General features: G+C 40.6%; 1 protein-coding gene across 2 annotated transcripts; it reads right to left on the reverse strand.

Annotated features, from left to right (window-relative positions):
* Positions 1-25,407, reverse strand: TSC22D2 (TSC22 domain family member 2). 2 transcript variants are annotated; one of them, XM_035334583.1, is made up of 4 exons: positions 23,311-25,407; positions 9,231-9,302; positions 2,662-2,713; positions 1-1,579 (listed from the first exon to the last, which is right to left on the reverse strand). In XM_035334583.1, the coding sequence occupies exons 1-4, from the start codon at positions 25,293-25,295 to the stop codon at positions 1,319-1,321; spliced, it is 2,370 nt and encodes a 789-aa protein (XP_035190474.1). In that variant the 5' UTR covers positions 25,296-25,407; the 3' UTR covers positions 1-1,318. The 2 variants fall into 2 exon arrangements, with proteins under 2 accessions (XP_035190474.1, XP_035190475.1); XM_035334584.1 differs by lacking the exon at positions 9,231-9,302.
* Between the last annotated feature and the right edge of the window lie 6 nt (positions 25,408-25,413).

A 25,413-nucleotide genomic window follows, 5' to 3' on the forward strand; every position in this document is an offset into this window, starting at 1 on the left:
TGTATTTATGAAATGTACATTTTTAATTTAAATACTCAGTATACACTGCACTTAATCTGCATGTTGCATTTATTAAATACATTAAAATCTGCAATGTAACAAAACGTTTTCTGCATACGAAATTCAAAACACCATTTTAAATGAACAAAAGATGGCTCACTTCATTTTTTTTTAAACAACTAGTGCATAGCACACTAGCTCAGCTCCACCAACACCAGCTGTTCTTTCTTTTTTATTTGACATTGTTCACAGACTATTACATATTACAATAAGAGTGCTGGATAAAAACATGAGGTACGAAAGTGGTTCAAAGATTATAGGTCATGCAGATCATGCTAGACAGCAAAGAAAGTTGTGAATGAGAAAACACTAAATAAAAATACATAAAGAATGTGCATTATAAAATAAAAAAAACTCAATTACACAGCTTTGCTTCTTTGGTTACAAAGTAGGTTGAACAATTTCACAGCTTTTTATTCCCACCCAAAAAAAAATTATACGAAATGTCAAAAAGCAGAGGAATCGTGGCAATTTCTCTCTATTAGAAAGTAGAAACAGAAATGAGCAAAGTTTTCTTCATCAAAATAGCCCATCAATTATTTATTATATCACAATAACTGGTGACTACCTGTACAGATGCACTATGGTCTTCATACTTACACTCTATACAAAATTTACATTCAAGCTGGATCTTTACTACCGTAAATAAATACCAAAGGTAAATTGCCATTAGTGTTAGAAATATGCCAGGATTCTTTTGTTCAATTATTGCCTAAACATTTTATCTATTAAACGCAATCCCATCTATCATTTTACTGATACATACATTTATTAAAAAATTAAAAAAGTTCTGTGACATTGTTCATGTACATTATGAAAATAGCAGCCCTGTAATAAATAAAACAAATAAATGAAACTAATGTAGGCAAATGTTACTTATATTGAAAGAACAGTGGCTCTTAAGATGAATTGTTACTTCTTACAAGATAGCAAGGCTCAAAGTAACCCATGGGTAATGGAAACCTCAGAGAGCCACCAAAGCTCTTAAAGACCTCACTCCGGCACACCAAGCAAATGCATTCTCTGCATTAACAACTGTCTACCACTCCCCTTGTGCACTGATGACATAACAGACACCAACGCACTTCATAACATATCAGTGAGGGAAAGCTCTTGGAGAATGATTGTCTAATACTGAAAAGGCCAAACACACAACAGAAGCATGGCTACTTGCTTTCATATAAAGTGGAAAGAACATCAGTGGCACACAAGGACAGACTGCTCTCAGGTTTTTGTTTTTAAACGAGGCAAGAAAGCTTTACGCTGAGGAGACATTCGGCTGCTGTGGAGGTTGTGTTGGCTGTGGAGGCTGTGCTATCACTGCTTGCGCTTGTGAAGTGCTACTAGGATTGGCCTGTTGGGTTGAAAGTTGGGATAACTGATCGTTGTTTGAAAGAGATTTTAACAGTGCATTTTCGCGTTCAAGTAAAGAGTTTCTTTCAACTAATTCTTTTATTTGTTCCTTCAGGACTTCCACTTCTTCTCTTACTGCGTACATCAAATGGCTTTTCACTAGATCCTGCAAAGAACAAGCTGACAGTTAGTCCAACTGACAGAACGGTTCTGTTCCATCCCAAGCCCAGAATCCACTGCTTTACTATAAATAATTTATAATTAGCCTGAACAAATTAGCCTTCAAGAACAGTTAACCTAGTGCTTTAATTCACTATAAAGTGACCCATACATCCAAAGCTTTGCTTGCAGCATTCCATGGTAACTAAGTTCTAGCACACAGCAATCCAAGCACGTTTCTGTTATACCTGACTTCTATCCCACCTCACCCCCCACTGAAGAACAAGGAATACTGACAAAGTTAAGGTAACCTGAGTAGATACAGCATTGTTATACTGCATGTATTTATAATCCAACAGGGTATTAGGACAACAGTAACCTTCAGGTACTATCCTATCCTTATGGCCTTTGAGGCCTGTGTTAACTGCTTAAATGAAGCTTTCTCCCACGAACAGCTTTGATAGGCAGGACTGCAGTACAACTAAACCATCACCTGCCATCTCGTGAAGCCTTGTCACCTCAGTTATGCTGAAGACAAAGCCCTAGAATTATGCAGCTACCCAGAATGAAAGCATCAGCTCTGAAGTTTTGACCTGGTGGTAGGAGTCCAGTGTTGAATCCCAAGCACTGAGGAGTACGGAAATCAGTAAGTAAGAAAGCCCCTAAATCAGCACAAGGAAAAATCAAACTGAATTTAACTGAAGCTGAACTAACCGTGAAGGATGGCACAGTAGAACTGACAATGAAGAAACCAGAAATGAACATCACTAAAATAAGAGACCCCTGCTATTTTCAGCACTGCTTTAAATTCAGTTTCAGCTTGTTCACAGAAATTTATACAAAAAATTCATTTAAGAATGGTTTTGGGCCAACAATGTAAGTGACAAGTATATAAGCAAAACGTCACTAAGTTAAAAGTGAAATGCCTTGTGGTCGTCCCGTAGCTTATACAGAAAATCCTTTTTTCTCAGTCTGACCCAACTGAAGGAAACTTACTGACTTGTAGAAAGACAAAACAGCTGGAAACTTAATACTCAATGACAAACCGCTGAACCTATTAGAAATAATAGCTTGGGTTTCTTTACTTACCATTGCCTGTTCTATTTTGTTGTCAATGGCAACAACACTTGCACCAGATGCGCTGTAAATATAAACAGAAAACTTTGTGAGTATTACCACATCATTTGTTTAAAACTCTGCACCTACTGGCACGCATAGGATTCCTAGAACATGTTTTCTGAAAGGCTAGAGCTTCAGGGTCAAAGGTTCAATACATAATCACATATTGTCACCCCAGGCCATATTGCCTAGGACAGTTAGAGCACCTAAGAGACACTGCTCCTTTGCTCTGTAATTCCTTAGACTACATATATGACACACAGGAAAATACATTTGAATAGACAGTACAATAACTGCTTTAATTCCTTGCCTCATTTTTCATCTTTCTTTCCTGGGGAAAACAGGGATCCATGGGATATTCATGAGGTCCTTACCTCTAGTTTAATTTCTGCTAAATTGCTTTTTTTAAAGCATTGAAGAAGAAAATGTGTAATATTTGTTCTCTGGCTTTACTTGAAGGTTACTTCCCATTAGGAAGTAATTGGATCTGCATTGTCTTTACTGCTTTGCAACCAAGCAGCAGTAGTCAATAGGAGTATAAGACATGACCAGAGACCTGGAACTCCACAAGAGCATTTATTTACTCAGTTCCAGTGAATTCTCAGTGGATCATGTTTAACCATCTAAAAAATGCACTGCCCTTTGCCTGCTTACAGCTATGAGTCAGCCTTGTTCCAGAAGATATACTAATGCAGAGCAGTCCTACAAAACATCTCAGTCATGGGTACAAGAAGGCAAGTATTTACTGTGGGAAACAAGATGTTGAACTACATCTTTAAATACCAGATTACAGCAACTCAGGTCTTAATATTTTTAGGCTGGTTGTTTTCAAGTCACAATATAGGAACACAAATCACGGGGTGTCCCCTGATCTCCTCCAGACTGATTCTCTAGGTGGAGAAGAGGTGTAGCCCACCCCAGGGGATAAGACAGGGCTCAGCAGAGGAACACATCCACAGCATCCACAGAATAAATTCAAACCATGTGCATTTTCTCCTTACCCTCCTTATCTGACCTCCTATACTAGGTCCTGGTGGTCCGACTTCACTCCACAGCTCCATGTCTGACACAAGACTGTGGTTCTTGGACTACCTGCCAGGCCTGCTAGTGATACCTACTGATACGCTCTACCAGAGGAGGAAGTTGCTATCAGTAGTGTGCAGCCACGTTAAAAAAAGTTAACATACGGGAAAAATGGAAGGTTTGCAGTCAGGCTTGGAAACTTGCCCCTTTAAGAATACATAACACTCACTGATACCACACACTAAGAAAAAATACTTAAGGGTTTTTACAATGAGTATCAGCAAGGTGGTCATAAATATTAGTTACGTATATGAAACAAAGCCTCGCTGCTGAAAGAATATGTCACTATTTAGAGAAGCCCATTTTACAGAGTCCCACAAAAACAACCAGTACCTAGCACCAATCATTTACAAGTAAAGGGAATTAGCTTTTGAGACTGAGAAAGTAACAGCCTCTATTGGTAAAGTAAACAAAGCCTGTAATCTGTAACTAAGATGCTGAACACGGATTTAACAAGAAATGTGTTCCAGTTGTGCAGGGGCTCGACTTAAATGCCTCTGCACAAATGCATGTAGCAGGGGGAAAAAGAGCAGGGGGAAGTGGCACTTTCGGCTCAGTCTCAAGGCACCGATATCCCAGGCCTTGGTGAAACACGGCGGGATGGCTTGTGTAGCTGGAGCGCTGAGGTGGATGGCTACAGGCTCCTCCAGAGACGCAGGGAAGGAGAGGAGATGGGGTAGCATTAGGAAGGGCCGAGCGTCTCTGGTAAGAGTGAGGGGAAAGGCCTGTAAGGGAGATCCTGTGGTTGGAGTACATTACAGAGCACCCAACCAGGATGAAGAAGCAGAGAAAATTATCCACAAGCAGCTGTAAGCATCATGACTGCTAGCACTTGCTCTCAAGGGAGACGTAACTTCCCAGATGTCTGCTGGAAATACAACACAGCAGAGAAGCAGCAGAATGGGAGACCCCTGGAACATGTGGGGGATAACGTCCTGCCACGGGCGGTGAGGAACCGACCAGGGAAGGTCACTGCACCCAAGGTGAGCCTTACAGTAGTCCTTGTCATTTTTCACAACTACAGTTTTGCTTTTTAACCTCCTATCTCTGGGAAAGGTCCTTCTACCATACACAGCAGATAGACAAAAACCTACTTAGTCTGAAAAATCCTCATTTAGATAATTTCAAAAATCCTGGTGGCTTATAGTTTTCACATTTTATTTTGAAAAGACCAATGGGCAAAACTAGATTTGACTGATAACACTGCTTAGCTATAGCACACAATCAGGTATGCAGCTTTTAGAACAGAAGTGTTTTATCCAATACTTACAGCTTGCACCTCATAATTCTTTACATAGGAAAAATATTCTTAACATATATAAACAACTCAAAAACAGCATATTTTGTTTCAAATGCCTTGTAAACAAAAAAAGAGAAGCCTCTTGGACAACCATGTACATACAAATGAAGAAAACAAGAAGATAACTGGTAAGTCTAAGTGCACATCTGATTTCTAGTGTATGTTATATTTAATGTAGAGCAATGGCACTTTCCACAGCGCAGTGCAATTGTTAAAACCTCTGTATAATTCTGACTTCACTGCTACAAAAATTTCTCCTATGGAGATATGGTATCCCACAAGTACGGAAAGATGTTACATCAACAAGCTATAATAATGTGAAACAAGCCTTTGGTAGGCCTGTTAGCACAACATTTGCCAGTGTATAAGTTACTGGAAGTACTGGTATTACATAGTGATCAGACAAGTGTTTTTTGCAAAGTGTAATTCTATGGTTCATGAAAACTTGCTTACTATAGCCTATTCCAAAAAGTTGAATGACCCTGTTCAAAGGAAAGTGAATAAAATAAATGATGTAAAAGTTGAGGATCAGTGGATCAGAAGACAGCAAAAAAAGTTAATGCCTTAACGTTGACTTCATTAATGGTTGGAGGAAAATTTCACCTTCAGCACTACCTGACACACGTATGCATTATAACCCATTTTGATGGTGAATTCAACAAGCACCACTATGGTCAATCTAGTATTTTCACCATTAGTGACTTTATATAGACCCCTCATCCTTCCAAGAGATTTGTACTCAACTTCAAAATTTGCTTTGAAAGCTAGGTAGAAAGACTAAGAATCTAAGTTTCAAAAGAAAGGCATTTACAACTTAACTCACTCTGTATGCTTAAAAAAGAACATTCATTTTTACAGGTTCCAGTCCTCAGTAGTGCATGTATTTTATATCAAAATTAAATGCATTAGGAACATGAGTTATAAACAGTCCCACTTTGGCACTGTCAAGTACTACACTAGGTAATAGCATTTCACATTTAAATGAGACTGCAAATCCTAGTGACAGGATGTTGCAAGCCAATTTTGAAGCTTTGTGTTTCCAGTTTAAAAGCACGTTCTGTGTTTAGCCATATTACTGATTATTGACATACTACCTTAAAGAAGCTTATTGTGGGGAGGTCATCCCAAAAAAAACTCCCAGAATGCACAAGTTTCCTTGCATTTTCTTGCCTTTTTTTTTTTAAAAAAATTAATATCAGCATCAGTACAGTGTCAAGAGACACTGTACTTTCACCTCTTACCCTTAGATACATTAAGCCTATCACTCAGCTTTGCTGACCCTGTGAGAGCGGGAAAGACTACCTGCAGAACAAACAGCAAGAGGTATGCTGATGGTGGCAAGTCACGTCCCATAGCTAACACACGGGAACTCTTCCTTTAGCACTAGATCTGTCCTGTTATAGTTGAAAGTGGGAAAGATGGCATCATAAACCACAATCTGAGACATCCCTGAACTAAGTGACCTCCCCATGCTCATTCCTTATCACTTAAAATGAAACTTTGAAGTAACCTTTCTGAAAGGATAAGTAAAGTATTTCAAAGCATACCCATACTTGCTTATTGTTTTGGTTTGAAATTCACTTAAAAACAGAACATGTTAACTTGTTCTTTCCCCTCACTGTGGAGTTACCATAGTCAACTATGCACCTCTTGATGTCTTACCACTAGCCAAACTAGTCCACGCATAGAAGCCTTATCTATTCTTTAAGGAGTTAAGGCATGTTTAATTGATCTCCTGCAACACTTAAAATTCATGAATCTTTAATGTTGCACATAAAAATGCAATGGAAACTTGATCATATTGCTTGGAATTAAAGTTTACCAACAACGATTGCTGTTTTAGGCAAATCCATATAAAGTTCCTATGCTACCATTACCACACAAAGGAAATCGTGCCCCAGAAGAGCCATCATCCACTCATATGAATATGCCAAAAAGCCATTACTCTTCTTAATCCTCTGAAGTAATAGTACCAGTCAAAAAGAAAGACTGATGAGACTCATGCCCTGAGCAACACCTAGGTGAAAACTAAGGGGAAACATTTGCAGGGCTCCTCATTTCACTAATATTTAACAGTATGAATGTTATCATCACTCTTCCCTGCCAAGGTGTATTAGTGAGAAATACTTGCCTCTATTTTAGTTAAGAATTTTTAGCAATATCTATCTATTGTGGTAGCAAGTAGCCAGCTTTGCTGGCTTCAAATAGTCCCAGGGGATGGCTGCTCACAGGAGAATAAACCGTATTTGTTCAGAACAATACGACAGTTACACAGGAAGATTTTCTTCTATGTTTGCACTAAATTTTCCTAACGAATAAATCCCTGAGGTTCACAGACTGTTTCTGAAGGAGCTGCAGAACATAATATAAAAGCCTACGACCAGGTTTAAGATCATTATGTTCCACAGTACGTGAACCACTAAGTTTTGGGATGAGGAAAAAGGGATTCTGAGGAACTCAGAAGGACTTCCATTTTTTTTGCGGCAGAGACTTCTTTCACAAACCTGAGACCACAGAAGCCCCAAAGCACATAACTTGCCATCAGATGACTCAGGCCTGAGAACAGGCTCCTGCTGGCATTGGAGGCTGCCCCTGCCCACCGCTTCCATCCTGATGGGGCTTCCCTCCGCATGCCCAGGGCCCAGAGAGGGAGCATGGACCGGGCTTCAGCTCCCGTCAGGTTTTCACTGGAAATACTTGCACCAACCCTGATGAAGTTGCTTCAACATTTTTACAAATGCTTGTTTTCGCTATGAAGTGTTCAATAAAGATACAAGACTATTTTTCAGAAGCCACTTATATTGCTTTTTTCTCCTGTATCTCTCATTTCCAGTGCCTGTTTTGGACATTATACAGGAATCGAATATTTGTCTCAGTTGTAATCACTAGCAATTTTAGTTGTTTGTTGTTTTTTTTTGAAAATTTTTTTAAGGATTATTTCAAGTTAGAGACAAAAATAAGAGAAACAAATAAATGACAGATCTTAAAGTGCATTTTTGGTTTATATACTAAACTTGTACTCAAGGCCCTGAAGTTTGCTTCAGTTAAGTAAGTCCTCGAACATAAATACTAGCACTGTCCCGTAAATACATAGAAATGGCATCATCCGGAGCGTAACACAAAAATACTCATTTGTACAAGAAAAGAAAGATGTGCTTTTGAAACTTGGCCTAAAGCTAGCACTTTAACAAAAAAAAACAGCAGGATGCATTAGCATTACTTTTAAGCATCAGTGTTGTAAAATATACAAATTATTGCCAAGCAAACTTTAAAGGATTCAGTTAAGCTTTTGTAAGTTGAAGAGCCTCTCAAGTCAAATGCAGCCAGTACAGTGATGAAATTGTTACCAATACTTTAAAAAAAAAAAAAAAGATCTGTACTCCACTGAGCTTGCTAAGCAGTATTGTGACAGGCTAGAGCATCGCAAAACATTAAGTCACATAATCACTAGGACTTAATGCTGACAATGAAAAAAAAACTTCAAAATCATTAAAGTGCAGGAAAGAAACCATTTGCAGCTACTGATGAATTAGTAATGCATCTCTGGCGAGTCATATCTGTAACAAATATGACTTTGTTGCACTTCATTGCAGTTTCTCGCCATGAATTCAATGCCAACTTAGTAAGCTTACCTTGTCCTCATACCTTGTCACAGTTGGTGTTTGTTACCCATCTAGTTGTTTAACTTAAGCAGAATGAAAACAAGCCACTAAGTTTCCTTTCCTGGCCTCAAGCCTGAAAGATTTTAACTTTATCAAAATTGTGTTTAAATACAACATTTTCACAACCTTTTTTCTGACATAGGATTTAAGAGTCACAATGTCAAAGTTTTTTTTTTTTTTGAAAAGGAAGCTGTAAAATGCTTTATTGAAGGCCAGCTATTAGCTGACCAGCATTAAACTCTTTCAACTTTTACTTTATTATACATGCATAAAAAAGGAAGAAGAAAAATAGCATTTTGGACTTTAGTTGTGAGTTTCATTATAGATATTTCAACTCCATGACTGCTTTCAGACTTCCAGGCAACAGAGGTCCAACATGAAGTTCTGAACACAAGCAACAGTTCTGCGCAAATGAAATGACGAGAAACTTGCATAGAGCAAAGCCATTCATGCATACCTCAGCATGTATGCATTCCATATTTAAGCATTCATACCTATCCCAGAAGGTCTTTGACTCACGTAACTTGTTGAAATGGAACGCTTGGTAGAATGCAGTTGACGGATTCCTATGAGATCCAAGAATCAAACAGAGATATTGAAAACGGATATATAATATAAATACTAACTCTCTTATTCTACCAAAATAATTTAGCTATCCAGACAGGTTAAGTTTTTGTCCACAAAGTCCAATGGCTGAAAGTTCTTACTGTTTCTATGGGTTTCCATTAAAGACACATTGATTCCGTAATTCCTACTGATTTTCAGGCTATTTCATGTTGCTTCTGTAAAGGACTATACAGTAAAAGCTATTAATGAAACATTTCATAGCATGCTGATAGTCTCCTATGAGTAATCTCTATTGCACCCTAGTGCTATACATACCTAAATTCAAGGCATTTCACAAAGTGTCTCTAGAACACTACCCAGTATATCTGTTCTACCTCACACCCTACTTTATGTTAGAAACACAGGAGTTCTCTAACTGGACCTCCAAGTCAGAGCTAAATAGGTCACATTTAACCTACTAAAGATTAAGTTAAAACTGAAACACAGGTTAAGTTAAAATGGAAATACAGAATTGAAGATATTGCTAACTTTGTAAGTGGTTGTCACAGTTGTCCTCACGCTTCCCCTGATGTACAACGGGCCAACTGTTGTTGGGCCTCTTGCTGACCCGTAAACCTGAGTGCACCAGCTACTGCCCCGGTTCTCACAAGGCTCCAGCAGACTGGTAACTTTTCTGAACACAGGACACGGTGGCACAAATTCTGTCACCAATGCCAAACCCTTAAGACAGCTTGACCCTCCTTGTTCAGTGTGTATTCGCCCACAGATAGCAACTATACCAAGAGTGTAATTTGAAGACCATAATTATCCAAACACTCATCTGAAGACTTACTGCTTATAGGATACTAGAGGAAGCACAAAGTCAAAACTCTCCACTGCTAGTAGCTGTATCAGTGTTACATCTAAGCTTAGAAACTCATCAGTACTGCTGTTTATTCTGAGACTGGTGTAGCTATGCCAGCCATGGAGAAGAATTTAACAGCTTAGCTGAGCAATCTTCAGAAGAGTCAGTACTGGCTCAGCTTCCTTTTCAAGGCAGTTCAAGATCAGAAGCTTATACCAACGTAGAAGCACAGGTGTCCATCCCTTTTCTAAGTTTGCAGCAAGAATGCTTCTTAAAACAACTGTCTTCAAGGTAACTATTTCCATTTAAGCACACTTACTGTATGTATACTTGAAATCACAAGAAAACATAACAGAAGCAGCACCGTAAGACGCTATTAACCTGAAGTAATTTGATTCCCATGACAGCTGTATACAACCTAGCAAGTTTAATAGTTAATAACGCATGTGTCTCAGCAAAGATCAGGAATCACTTGTTTGTGGTGTTTGTCACTCCATCTCCTACCTTCAACTCTCTACCATCTAAGAATTTAGCTTAAAGCCTGCTACAGACATTGCTTGGTCAAACTGACCAAATACCATGCTTTTGCATTAGAACTTTTTCTTAAGTATTACACACTTGAGTGACAATTACTTCAAGTAATTATAGGGAGAAGCAGTACGTAGCAGCACAATAGGTAAAGGACGTATGAGTGATGCAGGAACATAACAAAGAAAGCAACTGGCATCTGCAGATACAATAGCACTCCTCTGCTTAAAGAATGAGGCCCAACCTCTTCTAATTAAGTTATCTGATGCATATGTAAAAGTCTCTTCCTCATAAATTGACTGTAAACAAGAAGTCATTTATCTCTCAAGATAAATTTACTTCATCATACAAAACCCTATTGCTACTGTTAGCTTTGAAAGGTTGTGGCTTACAACCACACAGCATGTATTTCACACAATCTATTTTTGCACTGATACCCTTGTTAAATTCTCATTTTTACAAAAAAAAATCTCAGCAGCAGGGTGTATTACCTTAGATAACTAACATTTTCTACTCTGTAGCTGCATCTCACTCACCAAGATGTTAATTGGGGGCAGCGCGCTATCTCAATACAAAAAGCAAATCCAGAGAGGTAACTGATGTCTGACCTGCAGCTCTGAGCTGATGTTTGAGTTCCAGACTGCTGAGGCATCTATTTTTAACCACATTAAACTGTAAAGGGTTGGAGAATTACTGAACTTTCAGCTTGCTGAAACAATCGAGAAAACTGCTTACAGCAGCAGCGCAACTGCCGGAACACCAGAAGTCATTCTGACACTGCCCCCACGGCACCCAGGGGCAGCCTGGACCAGGGAAGCTGATTCCCGAGGCTCCCTCCCCAGAAGCAGGCACCAAGGTTCAGTCCCAGCTGCTGGCAGACTTACAGCAGGGCCCAACAGCCAGCTAGAGAGGGTGTCCCCAGCGCTTCACCAGAGGAGCTCCCTGCTCTTCCACAGGAGGTACACCAGGCATTTCTTTCTCCATCTCTGGTTGGAGAAGAACAGGTGTTCCCAAGGATGGCTTGATTCTAGATCCAGAGCCTATGACAGATGACTAGCATAGCAAGTTTAGAATTCAAACTGCATCTCACTTTGTACAAGAGTCTATTTCTCTATGATTAAGTCCTACGGCAGATTTATTTCCTCTAAACGCTCAAACTCCGATGTTCTCTACTCACTCCAGAATTACCGTTTTTAACAACAGCTTTAGCATGACAGAAATTTGATCTAAATTTAAAGGATGACAATTTTAACAGTTCTCTGCATACCTGAAACATCAAGTTGTCCCTTTAAAAGGGAAGTCTAAACCATATCCAAACTCTCACCTCACATTTGGAAGGATTTAGAAGGTATCCTCCCTCCCACTGCTGTTAATCAAGGCAAGCAGGTGCCAGACTGAAACTTTACTCAAGAGAGCTCTGCTTTGCTAGAAAGCATGCCCATGAAAGCTGGCAAATTTTCAAGTACACAGACAGATGCTTTTTCATTTGAATAAGGGTACTGGCTCTGGGAGTACCAGTTACCAACACGACCCACAGAGGCCTTGTTTCCAGCTCCCACCTCTGAAGGAAGACTAGGAGCATTGCTGCTCATTACACAACCAAGCATGTTTCAACTACTGGCGAACAGCAGCAGTTAAAGGCCACAAAAGGAGGAATACCTGAAGAATACCAATAATTTTTCAGGGTGTCAAAGTAAAAGTTCATACCACTCCACCTCAGACAGTTCTGTCTCAGTATCAGTGATTAACTGAGAGCAGGGATGGTGCAGAAGACTAAAAATGCCAAAGTACCCATCTGTGAAGGTGAAAAACATGAAACCAACAGGTCAAACAACCCATGTTCAATACCTCAGACGAAAATCAAAGCAAAATTGCCATTTTAGAAGCTTATGCAAAACAAAGATTCATTATGAAAAAAATTAACAGGCCTCACATAGAAAGAACACAGAAGATCTAATTATTATTAAATTAGTAGTGCTTTTAATGCCACCTTGCATGACATCTTTGTAATTAAGATCATGGCTTATTCAAAGTGGGTCCACAATTGATCAACTACTCTGTACACGTGGCTCTCCAATAGTTCAGTGGAAGAATGGAAGGATGCATCAACCAGAGCTCTCCAGGGGTCTCCTCCGAGTCTGTTATAAGAAACTTTAATCCATGACTTGGACAGTGGAGTACAGACTATCTTTATACCTGCAGATGATCTGCAAGCACTCTGGACAGCAGGAATAGAATTCAGGAAGATCTTGCCCAATTGGAGCAATGGTCTGAAATAAAAAGGATGCAATTCAATAAGGATAAGCATGAATAATTACGCTCTGGTAGCAACAATCAGCTGCACAACTACAAAACATGGAATCAGTAGTTGAGTGCAATTCCACAGAAGAGAATCTAAGCAGAAGTAAAAATATTGCAGAAGTATCAAAGTTGTGATACTTCAGTCTTACACAAGCTACGCATATACTAACTGAAGTCTTGTTTTATTTGGCCCCTAACTTAGATTTCTTACAGTTTCAGATGCAAACTGTCCAGAAGAATATAAACATACCAAGGTTCAGGTAAGACCACTATAGGATGTTATTTTCCATTCCCTTCCTCTCCCCCAGTTAATCAGTATCATAAGTAGGAAAATTAAGCATTGAAAAGAGATGGAAAACAGTTCTAGGCTTCATGTACTTTTAAATTTCTGAAAAGGAAAAGAAAATCTCATAGCTGTTGGGTATAAGCACAACAAAAATACTATGGGTTTTTGGGTTTAAACTTGCAGAAAAAGTTTATATTACACATCAGAATCATTTTCCATGCAAACAGTAAGGAATGGAAAAGAATTCTTACAGTAATGGTGGAATTCCCATCCCTGGTGATTCTAGAAGAGATCAAATAGTTGTTGCTCCAAAATATTTCAGGCCCTTAAATCCCCAAAAGAGCCCATCGGCCCATCTTTCACAATTCTTTGAGAATTCATGAGATCACTAGCAAGAACTTTAATTTCTACAGGAACCAAATTTAACTATGAAACAGAATAGAAAGAAGTAAAGAAAGACTAGTTTATACTCTGAAACCAAGCTGCCTTTCATTTCAGTTGTACAGTTCATTTACTTTTCTGGTGGAAAGTGAAGAGTGATCACTAAAACAAAATTCTTCCTAGTTGCACAGAGAGCTCATATTGTAGCATGTTAGGATTAGAAAGTATTAGTAAAGCATCCTGTATTCTTGTGTTTCTGTTCTTAGAAGGTCATTAATTATAGAGTAATGCTCTTGCATCAGAAGGGTTGGGAAATTCAGCAGCAAGCTTCTCTTTATCCTCTGCACAGAAGTTTATAGGAACCTAACTATGCATCTGTAAAATAAAAACGTTCTTTAGCCATATTTATCAGAGCACAGAAAGAACTCCTAAAATTTATACAAGATTATATTGCTTAGAAGCATTTGAAACAGAAGTTAGTTTTCAGTTATATGTTGTACTGATCACCAAAAGGCTGTCTCACTAGTAGCTTGCTATGTAACTAGTAGCTACAACCTGCGAAGACTGACTACAATTGGTGTTCAGATGAAAACAGTTGGGGTGGTTTCTTTAGGAGCTGAACCAGGGGTTTTGTTGTCACTTGACAACAGCTTATCAGGAAACTCCCTGCAAAGTTTACAGCATTTTAAGACTGTGTTTAGCCTAATAACCAAATCCCTTCTCCACTCCTCTTTTAAAAGCTGTTCCCTTTTAAAAGCTGTTCCAAGTCTTATTTATACTACTATAAATCAACTGCAGGATCTCCTGATATTCTACCTACAAAACATAGTAGCCAGGGTACAAAGCTTACATGAGAGACTTGGCAAATATTAAACTTGGGGCAGTCAATGTGGAAATAAAGGAGAAAAAAGATTAAAACTATCAGGACATGTTTAATTATGTAGTTCCATTGACAGCCTTCTTTAAAGCCATTCTATTTGAAATACATATGCTGAGAAAAACAGCAAGAACTAGACTGTTGCATTCAGTTTTAGATGCATTTTAACTACTGTGACACGAAAGACTGACTAAATTAGCAGGCAGCATGACTGGTTTTGGGACAGTGCCTCCAAACCACCATGGACGTTATGGTTCATAGCCTACTTGTGAATGAAAATATCATTAAGTGGAAACAAAGCATTCAGCACAGGTCTGACCTCCACCAGAAAAATCAAGAAAAATTGAACTGCTAAAAAAATCACTTAACATAGGACATGCTTAACAGCAGTTTTGCAACATAATTCAAGATGACGGGGATGAAAGACCAGCCGGATGTACTGTACAGCAGCAATTAGGATACTGTCCACAGCACCAGCAATGCTTCAGATGCTTTACAAACAAGCTGTGCACTCCCTCTCAACGCTTCCAGAAATGATGAAAGATCAACTTTAGGTAACTGCAGCTAATGAGCTAAAGCACGTATCACCTGAAATGCAACATCAGACTGACATTAACAGCTTTTTTTCAACTAAGCTGCATCTCAAACTCCTGATATTTGGATTTGAAGTATGAGAAAAGAACTAGTTTCCTACCAGAGTTGCCTATTCCTTTCCACAGGAAAGATCAGAGCAGTAGCCCTTATCTTCTCCACCAAGAGGATTTTGGAAAATATTTTTTGTACTGACTAGAGGTCTCTAAGGAGAAAGTGAATGAGATGACTGTCAAGTGGTCACTGTAAGCAAATCTGACAGAGACATTTCACTACCATCCGCTTGGTCTGTTGAAATGATGGCATTAGCTTGCCCTTGCTCTGGGGGCCTGGATCTCTGAAACACACTTTTAACATTCTTTAGCCCTGACATTCGCTAGGGAAAAAAAGAGTAAAAACACTTAAAATAACTGAAAGTGAGAATACAGCATGGACTGAGCAGGTGTGATCGACATTAATAATAGTCACAGCAGAGGGATACAGCAAATAATCTGAGCACTTAGCACGCAGCTCGGAACAAAGCAGTCACTGGTACCTCCACCATGCCCTCCCAAGGAGGATCACTATTCTCCTGAGTTACACAGAAGAGATGCCAACAGTTTCACTACTTGTTACAGCACTGAATAGTTGCAGAAAACATTTTTTCTACTTGACTCACCATTACATTTTAAACATACTCAAAGTCCTTGATAGTCTTGTTCCAAAGTAGATACCATTTCATAGCATTATGGAACAGACACACCTGAGGTGATTGCCATTTGTGAGACAAAAGGTGACCCAGCCTCACTTCTGCTCTCAATTAGTATCAAACAGCAAGTCGTCCTGTCCATGTCCCACCCCCGTGTACACTTTGGTTGCTTGGTTGATTTTCCCATGCCTTTTTTAGGTTATGGTAGTGTTTCTTTATTTACGAATTTGACTATCAACTGTGGAAAATCTTGTCTAAAATACCAGAACCTTTTGAGGCAACATTAAATTCAAACTAATTTCTTAAGTAGTTTAATATCTACGAGCCTGTTGTACGTTTGCTTTACAGAAGCTAACCAGATGAGATGTCTTAGGTGTAACTATACCTAAGTATTCACTCAGGTCTACCAAGTTTTGCCACCAGTAAATTCAAGGCTTTTTCTGATTAATGTCACTTTGTAGCTTTTGTCTGCCAATTTTTTGGTATATACAAAATCAGTAGAACACAGGAACATGAAAAGTGAGACTTTTCTCTTGATTTTATTACAATCTTTGAAAGCATGAGTGAATGTTTCTATGAAGGAAGAGTTACAGCTCAATTATATTGGCAAAAATTAATGAGGACAGTGGGACAGCACACTTTCTGTACACAGAGCTGTGAATTGATAAAAGGGAGGCACCTCATCGTAAGACGTAACTAAATAACAGTGGTCTGTAACTGCACTAGTTTAACAATCATTCCTGGAGGGAACTTTGCCTAAGAGTTCAAGAAGTGCTCATCTTTTACATTTACATTTAAGAAAAATACTCTGAAATTCAACTATTCCTTTCACACTAATTCAGTTCTCAATATAAGAGAATTACTTTGATTTCTACTCTCAGCTTGGATGGTAAAGAAGAAAGCATTTATTAATACACATGAACTTACTACTACAGAGGATTAGGCTCCTACTGCTTGCTCTGCCCACAAACTAGATTTCATCAAACCTATTGATGAAAGGAAAAAGTTTGATTATCGATGAAAGAGGCATTGCAGAGTGAACAGTTTGCTTGAGAATATTAATTTTCATAGAAAAAAGCCCCAAATTGAAATCCCCTTATGTTGCACATGAAGTTACAGTACAGCAGTTTAAGATATTTTAGCTATCAATAAATACTAGTAGTTCCTGTTCTTTGACAACAATATTTATTTCAAGAACTGTGAGGGGAAAAAAAAAGTAAAGGGAAACAGATTTTCAAGGATACTCAGCAAAATCCTACCTGTCAAGAAAGCATCTTTTAGCAAACAGGTTTAAGTACTTAGCTTTTTATGCAGATATTAGAATCTAGACTATGTATGGCACAGTTTGCAAGTTTCTTTGCCTTTCTACACCATTTACAATTTCTCTACAACCTATTTCATGCAAGCGTGCGCTCAGCTGAAGTTATAACTAACACACTCTCAGCACAAGAGCTACCACTTGGCTTCAAGATGGCACTGTAGGATTGGTCAAGGTGTTCAAGGACCTCACAACCTCCAAACCAGCACCAGGGGCAGAGGCCCTGGGCACAAACCGCAGCCCTAGGGAGCCCCCAAACCACAAACCCAGGGAGCCCCCGGGAGGCTCCCTGTCACCCTCCCCCGTCCCCCCCCCCCAGGCAATGCTTCTGTGCCGAGCAGGTGCCACAGGGTGCTGGGGTCTCCTTGGGGACCTTCAGAAGCTGCCAGGACGTGGCCCTGGGCAGCCCTGCTGGGGCAGGAAGGACCTGGAGGTGCCTCCAAACCCAGCCTGTCCCATTCTGTAGCTGTCTTCTGCTATTGACACAGGTCTCTTTCAGTTTGTAAACTTGAAAGAGCATCACACCAACAGGCCAGCTGTCATCATGCTAGACAGCTGACAGCGCTCCGTTATTTTGATTAGTATTTCCACCTTCTCACTGCACTGAGAAAAGAACTCACTCAAGCTGTCATGATACAAATATTATTCCTAGCTTCAAAGCGTGAACATATAAGAAGACAAGCATCTAGCTGTCCTCCATGTGACAGAATAGGCAACTCACCTGCCTTACGTGAGTAAAAATAGATTATCCTGTAACACAAAGAATTTATTAGCACTTAATACATATTTTAATTTATAATTTAATTCTAAAAATAAAGGGATTTTCAAGAATAACAAAGATACTACATTTCAAGCAACCTTTTATGCCCAGAGAACCTTCTCAGAATATACTAGCTTTAGTACTATAATTTTATCTTGACAGTTTGTCAAATACATGAATTTGTAAACACCTGAGGCTGACAATCTAGATTTATCTACCAGAACCAAAATACTCATACTTTGCCAGTAAATTTTTCACAGAATCTTAAAGAATCTTTGCTAACACACAAAACGCATAAACAAAATTGGTATTTTTCATGAGCAGTGGAAGCTCATAATCATCAGCTTTATAACTGAAAAAATATATAACCTCAAAATGCAACAGGCTGATACTTGATATCCTGTACAGTCACGGGGAACAGTTCCTTTTCCCTTCATGGTCCCTTTAGGCTGTAAGGGATTATCAGGAACTTGGGAGAATGTGCAGTCCGAGAGCAATTTCAGTTCCGGTAGTTTGGCAGTAGCTCAGTAGTCCTGCCTAGCTCAACAAACCTAAAGACTCAAATATTCACCTTTTAATGAGAACTTCCAAAAAGCTCCCATGAAACATATGCTGTTATTTCTATCATACAAAACAGCACTGAGAAAGAGGCTGACTATAGAAAACTTGCACTCTGCTGTAGTTAAGTAGAAAAAAAAAAAAAAAACAGCAGCTGAGCAAAATACTTGGGAGTATAAGGTACAGAGAACCATTTATTTCAGCGCTGGTATATTGCAGTCTTCAAAACAAGCCAAATTGTTTAAATTTGTGAATTTCTTTCAAGTATTTTCCCCCTTTCTTCCTTTTAATAACAATCTCATCTGAAACAATTATACGTCATTAGGTTTAAGACTGTATGGATTTGCCCTTAACAAAGGCATTTAAAAGTGTAAGCTGGAAAACAGCACTGTCAAACAAGCAATCACAATTCTCTGTTTAAATGCCTTTTAACACTCAAGAATATACAACATATTAAGTTTTCCATGATCTAGAAAACATTGTGTTAGAGTTACCTTATGGAATTTTTGCTATAGAAAGTACAAGACATGAATGCAACCAATTGCAGCTTTATTTGCGTTAACTATCATTTGATATCACCAACTGTACCGTTCACCTCGGAGGTCCCATCTCAACTGTGTTCCAAGGGCTGCAGTTCTGGCCACTAAACTGAAGGCACTCTGAGAGCACACCTGAATTTCATTCTCACCTGCCTCTGCAAACCCTCTTCCACAGAACCCTTATGGGGAGATGAAAACATTCAGATCCATACAAATACAGTGAAGAAAGGGACAGAATTCAGTAACAATGCAGTTCAAGTACTGCTTACTGGTATGCATTTGCAGAACACTAATTCTTCAGGAGTACAACAAAATATGCTACCAGGGTAATACATAAAAAATGATAAAGTTACGCCCATGCCAAAGCCATTTCTTTCTTCCTTACATTACGAATAAGGTCTAACGAGCTCGGTTTCAACAATTATACTTTGTCAGCAACAATTAGCACACTACACAAAACAGTGATTTAACTAAGCAGAGAGACATATGCCGTGAAGAAGTCTGTACAGCCAGGTTTTCAACAGTTTAGCTGCTGTAGCTGACAGCCCACAATTGCAGCCATTCATTAGCATTCCTGGAATACAGCCGGCACAGTTCAAGCTGGTCAGCTATCTCTGGAAAGTGATCCATACTCTGCTCCTTTTCCAACATGCCTAGTAATATTTTGCCCCCAAAGTCTGCCAAACATCCAAGAGGTTTGAACAAGCTTTCTCAGTAACATTCTTTTAACAGAGGCAACATATTTCTTTTCCCCCAAGAGCTAAAATAAAACATTAAACCAGCTAGAACATTATGCCTGTCAGCTACAAATTTGGGTACACATGGACATAAAGGTGAATGAGGAACTGACATACACTGATCCTGAAACATACCGCTGTTAAAGACCAGCATATAAAGACCAGTCAACATGAACATGAGATCCAGTTCTGTTTTCATAGCATTTGGCAGACATTAAACTCAAAATGGATTGCAGTATCCACATCTAGCTCAGTAACCATAGCATTTCCTCGATCCTTTCATACTGCTGCATTGTATTCTACTTGTAGACACATTGAGAGGAAAAAATGTTATGCAGTAGATCTTTCATAACTATATTCAAAAATATATTTCTCTTTTTAATATCTTAGCAATTTAGATCCCTAAACTAAGTAACAGAGCTTTGCTTTTTAAAGAAAGGCTGAGATGTGTCAAAGACTTTTTTATTCTGGACCCCGCCCCCCCCCCCCCCCGCCCCATAAGATTTCATGGTAACTCAATTCATCATTATTCAGCAGGTCAACACAAGGAACCGCAGTTTCATTTATATTATCATAAACGTGTAAATGACTATGAAGACAGGAAATTGAAGGTTTTTAGGCAACACACCTTGCAAAAAAATCAGTTCTACATCTACAGATAAATAGTTCTATACATGTATCATCTCCTCACACCTCAATGCGTGTATGCATCACTTCCTCCACCCCAACTTTAGATGTAGGATAATCTAAAACAGTAGACCATAGGAGAGGAATAATACAAAACTTTTTTTCAACAACATTGGAGCTGTCTAGCATTTTATAATAGGCCTCTGTCTCTTACTATAGCTGTCGGTCTGTTTTGAAAGAGGTCTCTTCCTAAACTATTTTACCAAATAGCTCCTCTTCATATTGGAAGCAGTGAATAATTTACTAGATGAACTCATGATACTTAGAGCTATACAGTATTCCTTGATGAATCATTATTTTAGAAAAGTACTATAAGAATAATCTATACAAGTTGGTGAAGTTTCAAGCATGTAAAAATGCTCAAATATAGTCAAAGGTGTCAGAAGAAATGCAGACACCTGCTTACAACCTTAATGTCACACAGTAAGGCTGGAAAGAAAAATGCGTTCCACAGAATGTCTAGGTCTTGCAATCACAAAGTGAATTCCCTACACAAAACCAAGCGTTAACTTCCTGAACCCGCAGGCAGCCCGAAGCAGTGACTCATGATGTGCAAGCTCCCTTTGCGCCCTATTAGTTTTATTGCAGTGTCAACCCTCAGCCTCTTAATGACACTTGAAGGTCTTCATTAACTATTTCACCACTGATTTCAAACCATTAGGCAGCTGGGAATAAGCCCAGAGGAGTAATGGTGTAATCTAAATGGCTGGTGAGAGGAAAAAAGTAGAAGGAGGAAAACAGCAAACAAACAGTAATTTTATAACAAAGCCTTCTCACCAAGTAAAGCAAATATAAATTAAGTGGTAAAACAGCATTTCACAAGCTGTTAGGCTTTTCTCCTTTGCCTGAAAACAGTGGAAGTAAAAGAACTTAGATCTCTGTCTCCTACTTTGTAGGATGCGTAGGCCTGTTTAGAGTAAGCTTTCATTACTTACCAGCATTGCTACTAAATAAAGCTATTCCGAGCTGGCAGAGACACACACAGAGCTCCTGCACAGTGCACCACTTCAGCAAATGACTAGGTTTTTATCACCCAGCACAGAAGCAGACAACTGAGAAGTACACATTTATTTCAAGATAACCACAAACTAGTTTCCCTGCTGCACGTCGTAAGGCAGCACGTACAAAGAACTCTGCACTCCGATCCGTTCCTGCTTCTCACTCGTGGCTCTCATGGCCACATTTCTGAGAAAGCTTTAGAAGCTAACGTACGAAGCAGTGCTGCAAGGTGGTTCAACCTCAAATAAAACTACACAAAAATAACTTTTAAAAATCACTGTTCAGGGCATGGCTACCAAGACCTGTCTCACTACTATCCAACACAAAGATTGCAACTTACAGCTCGAAGTCACACAAGTCGTCCCCTCACCATTAGGTAACGGATTCACTTGTCACTGTCATGTCTGCTGCTACACTTTATGTAAACATTAAGTATTACAAGCTATGCAAAATGAATGCAAGTCATTAACATGATTAAAAGCATGCATTTTTTTCTGAAAATATATTGAACTATTAAAAATACCAGGCTGAAATCAAACCTTATTGGCACTATGAAGAGTTTGTCAGGAATCCTCTTAAGATAGGCACGACCACCAGAAAAATTTAACTGTATAACTGAGTCTTTTATGACTTTAATTAGAACTCAACTGCCTTCTAGCCAGCTCTTGCTTGCATAAAGGTATCAGTAAGGTTACCACCTCAAATGAAGCTAGGCAAAGCTCCAGCGAGCACAAGGTCGTTGTTACTGCAGAATTAAAAGATTAATTTGTCTTTGGGGTACCTTCTCCATCCAAGACACCCTGACCCCACACACGCAGCAGCTTTACTAAAAGGCACTCAAAGCAACGCCGACAGCCTTATCATACAGTCTGGTGTTCTTCCAAGGGAAGGGGAAGGCCTAAAGGATAATTTAGGCACATCAGACCTTTCCATAAAAGGTGTTACTCCTGTTTTTAAAGATACAAACAAGTATAAACCATGTGTTTTATTCCCCCAAAATGCCAACAATAAATGTTAATGGCATTAACTCAATGCTCAAACACTGCTTTCCTTGGAAGTCTTCTCTCAAAGGAGCAGTCACTAAGAACAGCTTTAGTTATCATGCTACCCTCCAGAGCAGTCTGACAAGTCTACAAGAATCAAAAATTCAGTCTCTCTCTCAGGCCTTCAGCAAGCCTTCTCATATTACATGCTACACGACATTATTAAAATCAACAGTTCCTAATTATTTTTCAATTACAACCTCAAAATACGTTTTCTTGCTTTCCACTGCGTCTACATCTTCACTCAAGTAAGCGAAGTTTCATTCAGAGAGCTGTTATCTGTAGAGCTTCCACTATGTCACCACAGAGCACTCACGTCCAGATGCAAGTACTTGCCTTACTGACTGGTAATGTAAGATGCAGGATAATTAAAAAATGGAATCACTGTTAGAAATCTGTAAGTTTTCCGAGATACCTCAACTGGTTGGCCCTAAGACAGCAAGGCACAGTGCAATACAGCAGTGGAGTGTTATTCTAACCTGGCCGTCATTCAGCAGTTTTACAGTAAATTCAGGGGAAAGGAGAGGAGCGAACAGACTTCTTCAAACACTGCGCAATTATGTGTAGGAGGGCAGACAGTTTTCAGTCACTTTGATTCAGAAGATGAATTATTTGTGCATTAAGCAGCTTTCTTGCTGTTTTTTTGCCCTGCTTTGCGAGAAAAGTAATCACAATTGCAGCCTAAGAAAATCTACAGTTTGCTACTTGCCTAAACACTCTGCTACGTTTTGTACAGTTCAAAAAAAAGTAAAGTTTCAGTTAAGACTTTTTGAAAAAATATGAACTGATAGAAAACTTGACAGTAAGTTGAAGGATTCTTTTACCCCCTTACTAAAAGGTATTTTTACGGTGTTAAAAAATAACTCATACCTGTCTTCATCACCATCAACGGGAATAGATATGCCAAACACAGAGCTGGCAAGACTGTTCATAGGAGTACTCGCAGGTAACTGAAGAGGGTTTGCTAGAGCATCTGGAATGGGAGGCTTCACAAGAGGTTTATTTTCAGCTGTGAGAGAAAGTGGTGGCTGAGGTAGGGGTTCTGATTTTCTTCTAGTATCATCGATCTGGCTTGCTATGGATTGAGCTTGAGTCTGAAACTGTCCAAGGTTTGACTGTGGCAGATTCGTAGGTACGTTAGGGGCGCCTTGTATTAAGGAGTGTCCAACATGCTGCTGCTGGACAACACCGGTACTTCTACTGACAGAAGTGTGGCTAGTCAGTTGTGACTGGACCAGCGTAACAGGGACATTTGGCATAGTAACAGAAGTGGTAGACACACTAGGCACGCTTGTACCGGGCACAACTGCAGGCACATTCTGAACTCCAGAAACCACAGCATGGGGAGCACCAGGCATTCCAGACACTTGACTGCTTCCACCCATTTGATGCTGAGTCACAGATTTCTGTTGCACAACCCCCGCGTGTCCAATCCCTTGCTGCACCACACCTCCTGGTTGCGGAACGGCAGTCTGACCAGCTTGTGTCTGACCACCCTGCATTACTCCCGATCCCTGTCCGACCGCTTCACCCGGCTGCGCTGACACCCCCATCACAGGTGCTCCCACAGGTGAGGGATTCTGGCCAGTCACCTGGCCCACAGGGAGGCTGGAAGCCACAGTACTTGGAACAGAGCCTGCAGCAGCTTGTTGAATAGCTCCTTGAGACTGCATAATTGTCATGTGTTGCATGTATTCAGACTGACCAGAAGGTTGCGTTGGCATTAGATGTACAGGTGGTGGAATCTGGGACTGAGAATAAGCAAATTGTTGAGGCTGAGTCACTGGTATGCTTGCTTGCTGCACCTGCTGCTGTGCTACAGGCATGCTGGGCTGGCCTATTGTTACACTTGGAGGTGCCATGCCTTTCCCATTGGGTCCAGCCTGTGCAACGCTCTGCGAGTTCACCTGTGGCTGCGATTGCTGTGGCACCATCATTTGCTGACTTGCTACTGAAGCCCCAGAAAACATAGGCTGAGCAGTACTTTGAGGCATGGCCCCACCTATGGGTTGTTGCGGCTGCTGTTGTTGCCCAATGACAAAACTAGGTTGCTGTAGGCTCATCTTCTCTGTCTGGAGCAGCTGTGACACAGCAGTAAGGGAACTGTCAGCTATGGAATCAGGGCCATGTGCCGATGCTGGCACAGCAGAAACCACGACAGAACCTCCTGTGGCACCAAGACCACTGTCCCTCTCTTGAGCAGCCTGCTCGAAGGTGCTGCTGTGCCTAATGCAATCTCCAGTCCTGCCCAGGACACCACCACCATCTGAGTCCCGGTCATAATACTCCATACACGTCCACCGTCCTCGCCTGTAGGGCTCACCTGTGCCATGGTCCAGCTTGATCACCCTGAAGCGTGAGCTGCACGCAGCAGCCACCGTCTGAGACATCGTCCCAGGGGCAGCAGATGCAGAAGGCCCTGTAGAGGGCAAGGCAGTTTGAGCACCGCTGCCTCCTACCACGGCTGCGCCCGGGGCAGCAGCCGGCAGGGGCACGGCAGAGCTCTTGGGCACAGCCCCCCCGTTGGGGGCCACGGTCGGCGGAGCGGCAGCTCCCCCGCCAGCAGCCGCGGCCAGCTGCCCATCCAGGAGGAGGTTGGGAGAGACGCTGCCGGGAGTTTCGGCCTCGCCCACGTTGTTGAGAGTCTCTTCGGAGGAGCTCCGCTCACAGACGTCCTCAGGGCCGTAGTCAGTGGCTCGGGAAACATCGAAGATTTCAGAAGACACGTCCTCGGTGCGGGACTCGTCAGGGTCATCCAGGCTCTCCGTGTCCTCGGTGATGCTGCTGGCCACCTGCGCCGTGGTCACGCTGGTGATCTGGAAGCAGCTCTTCTTCTTGGCCGGCATCTTGGACATGTTTCCGCCGCGGGGAGGGGCTCCGGCAGCCGGGGCGCGGCGATCGCGGCGCCGGCCGGGGGCGGCGCGGGCTGTCACGGCGTGCCGGCCGGGCCCCCGGCGCTGCCGCACATCCTCC

Source organism: Oxyura jamaicensis, chromosome 9 (assembly GCF_011077185.1).
Source record: "Oxyura jamaicensis isolate SHBP4307 breed ruddy duck chromosome 9, BPBGC_Ojam_1.0, whole genome shotgun sequence".
In the NCBI taxonomy this organism is placed as follows: domain Eukaryota; kingdom Metazoa; phylum Chordata; class Aves; order Anseriformes; family Anatidae; genus Oxyura; species Oxyura jamaicensis.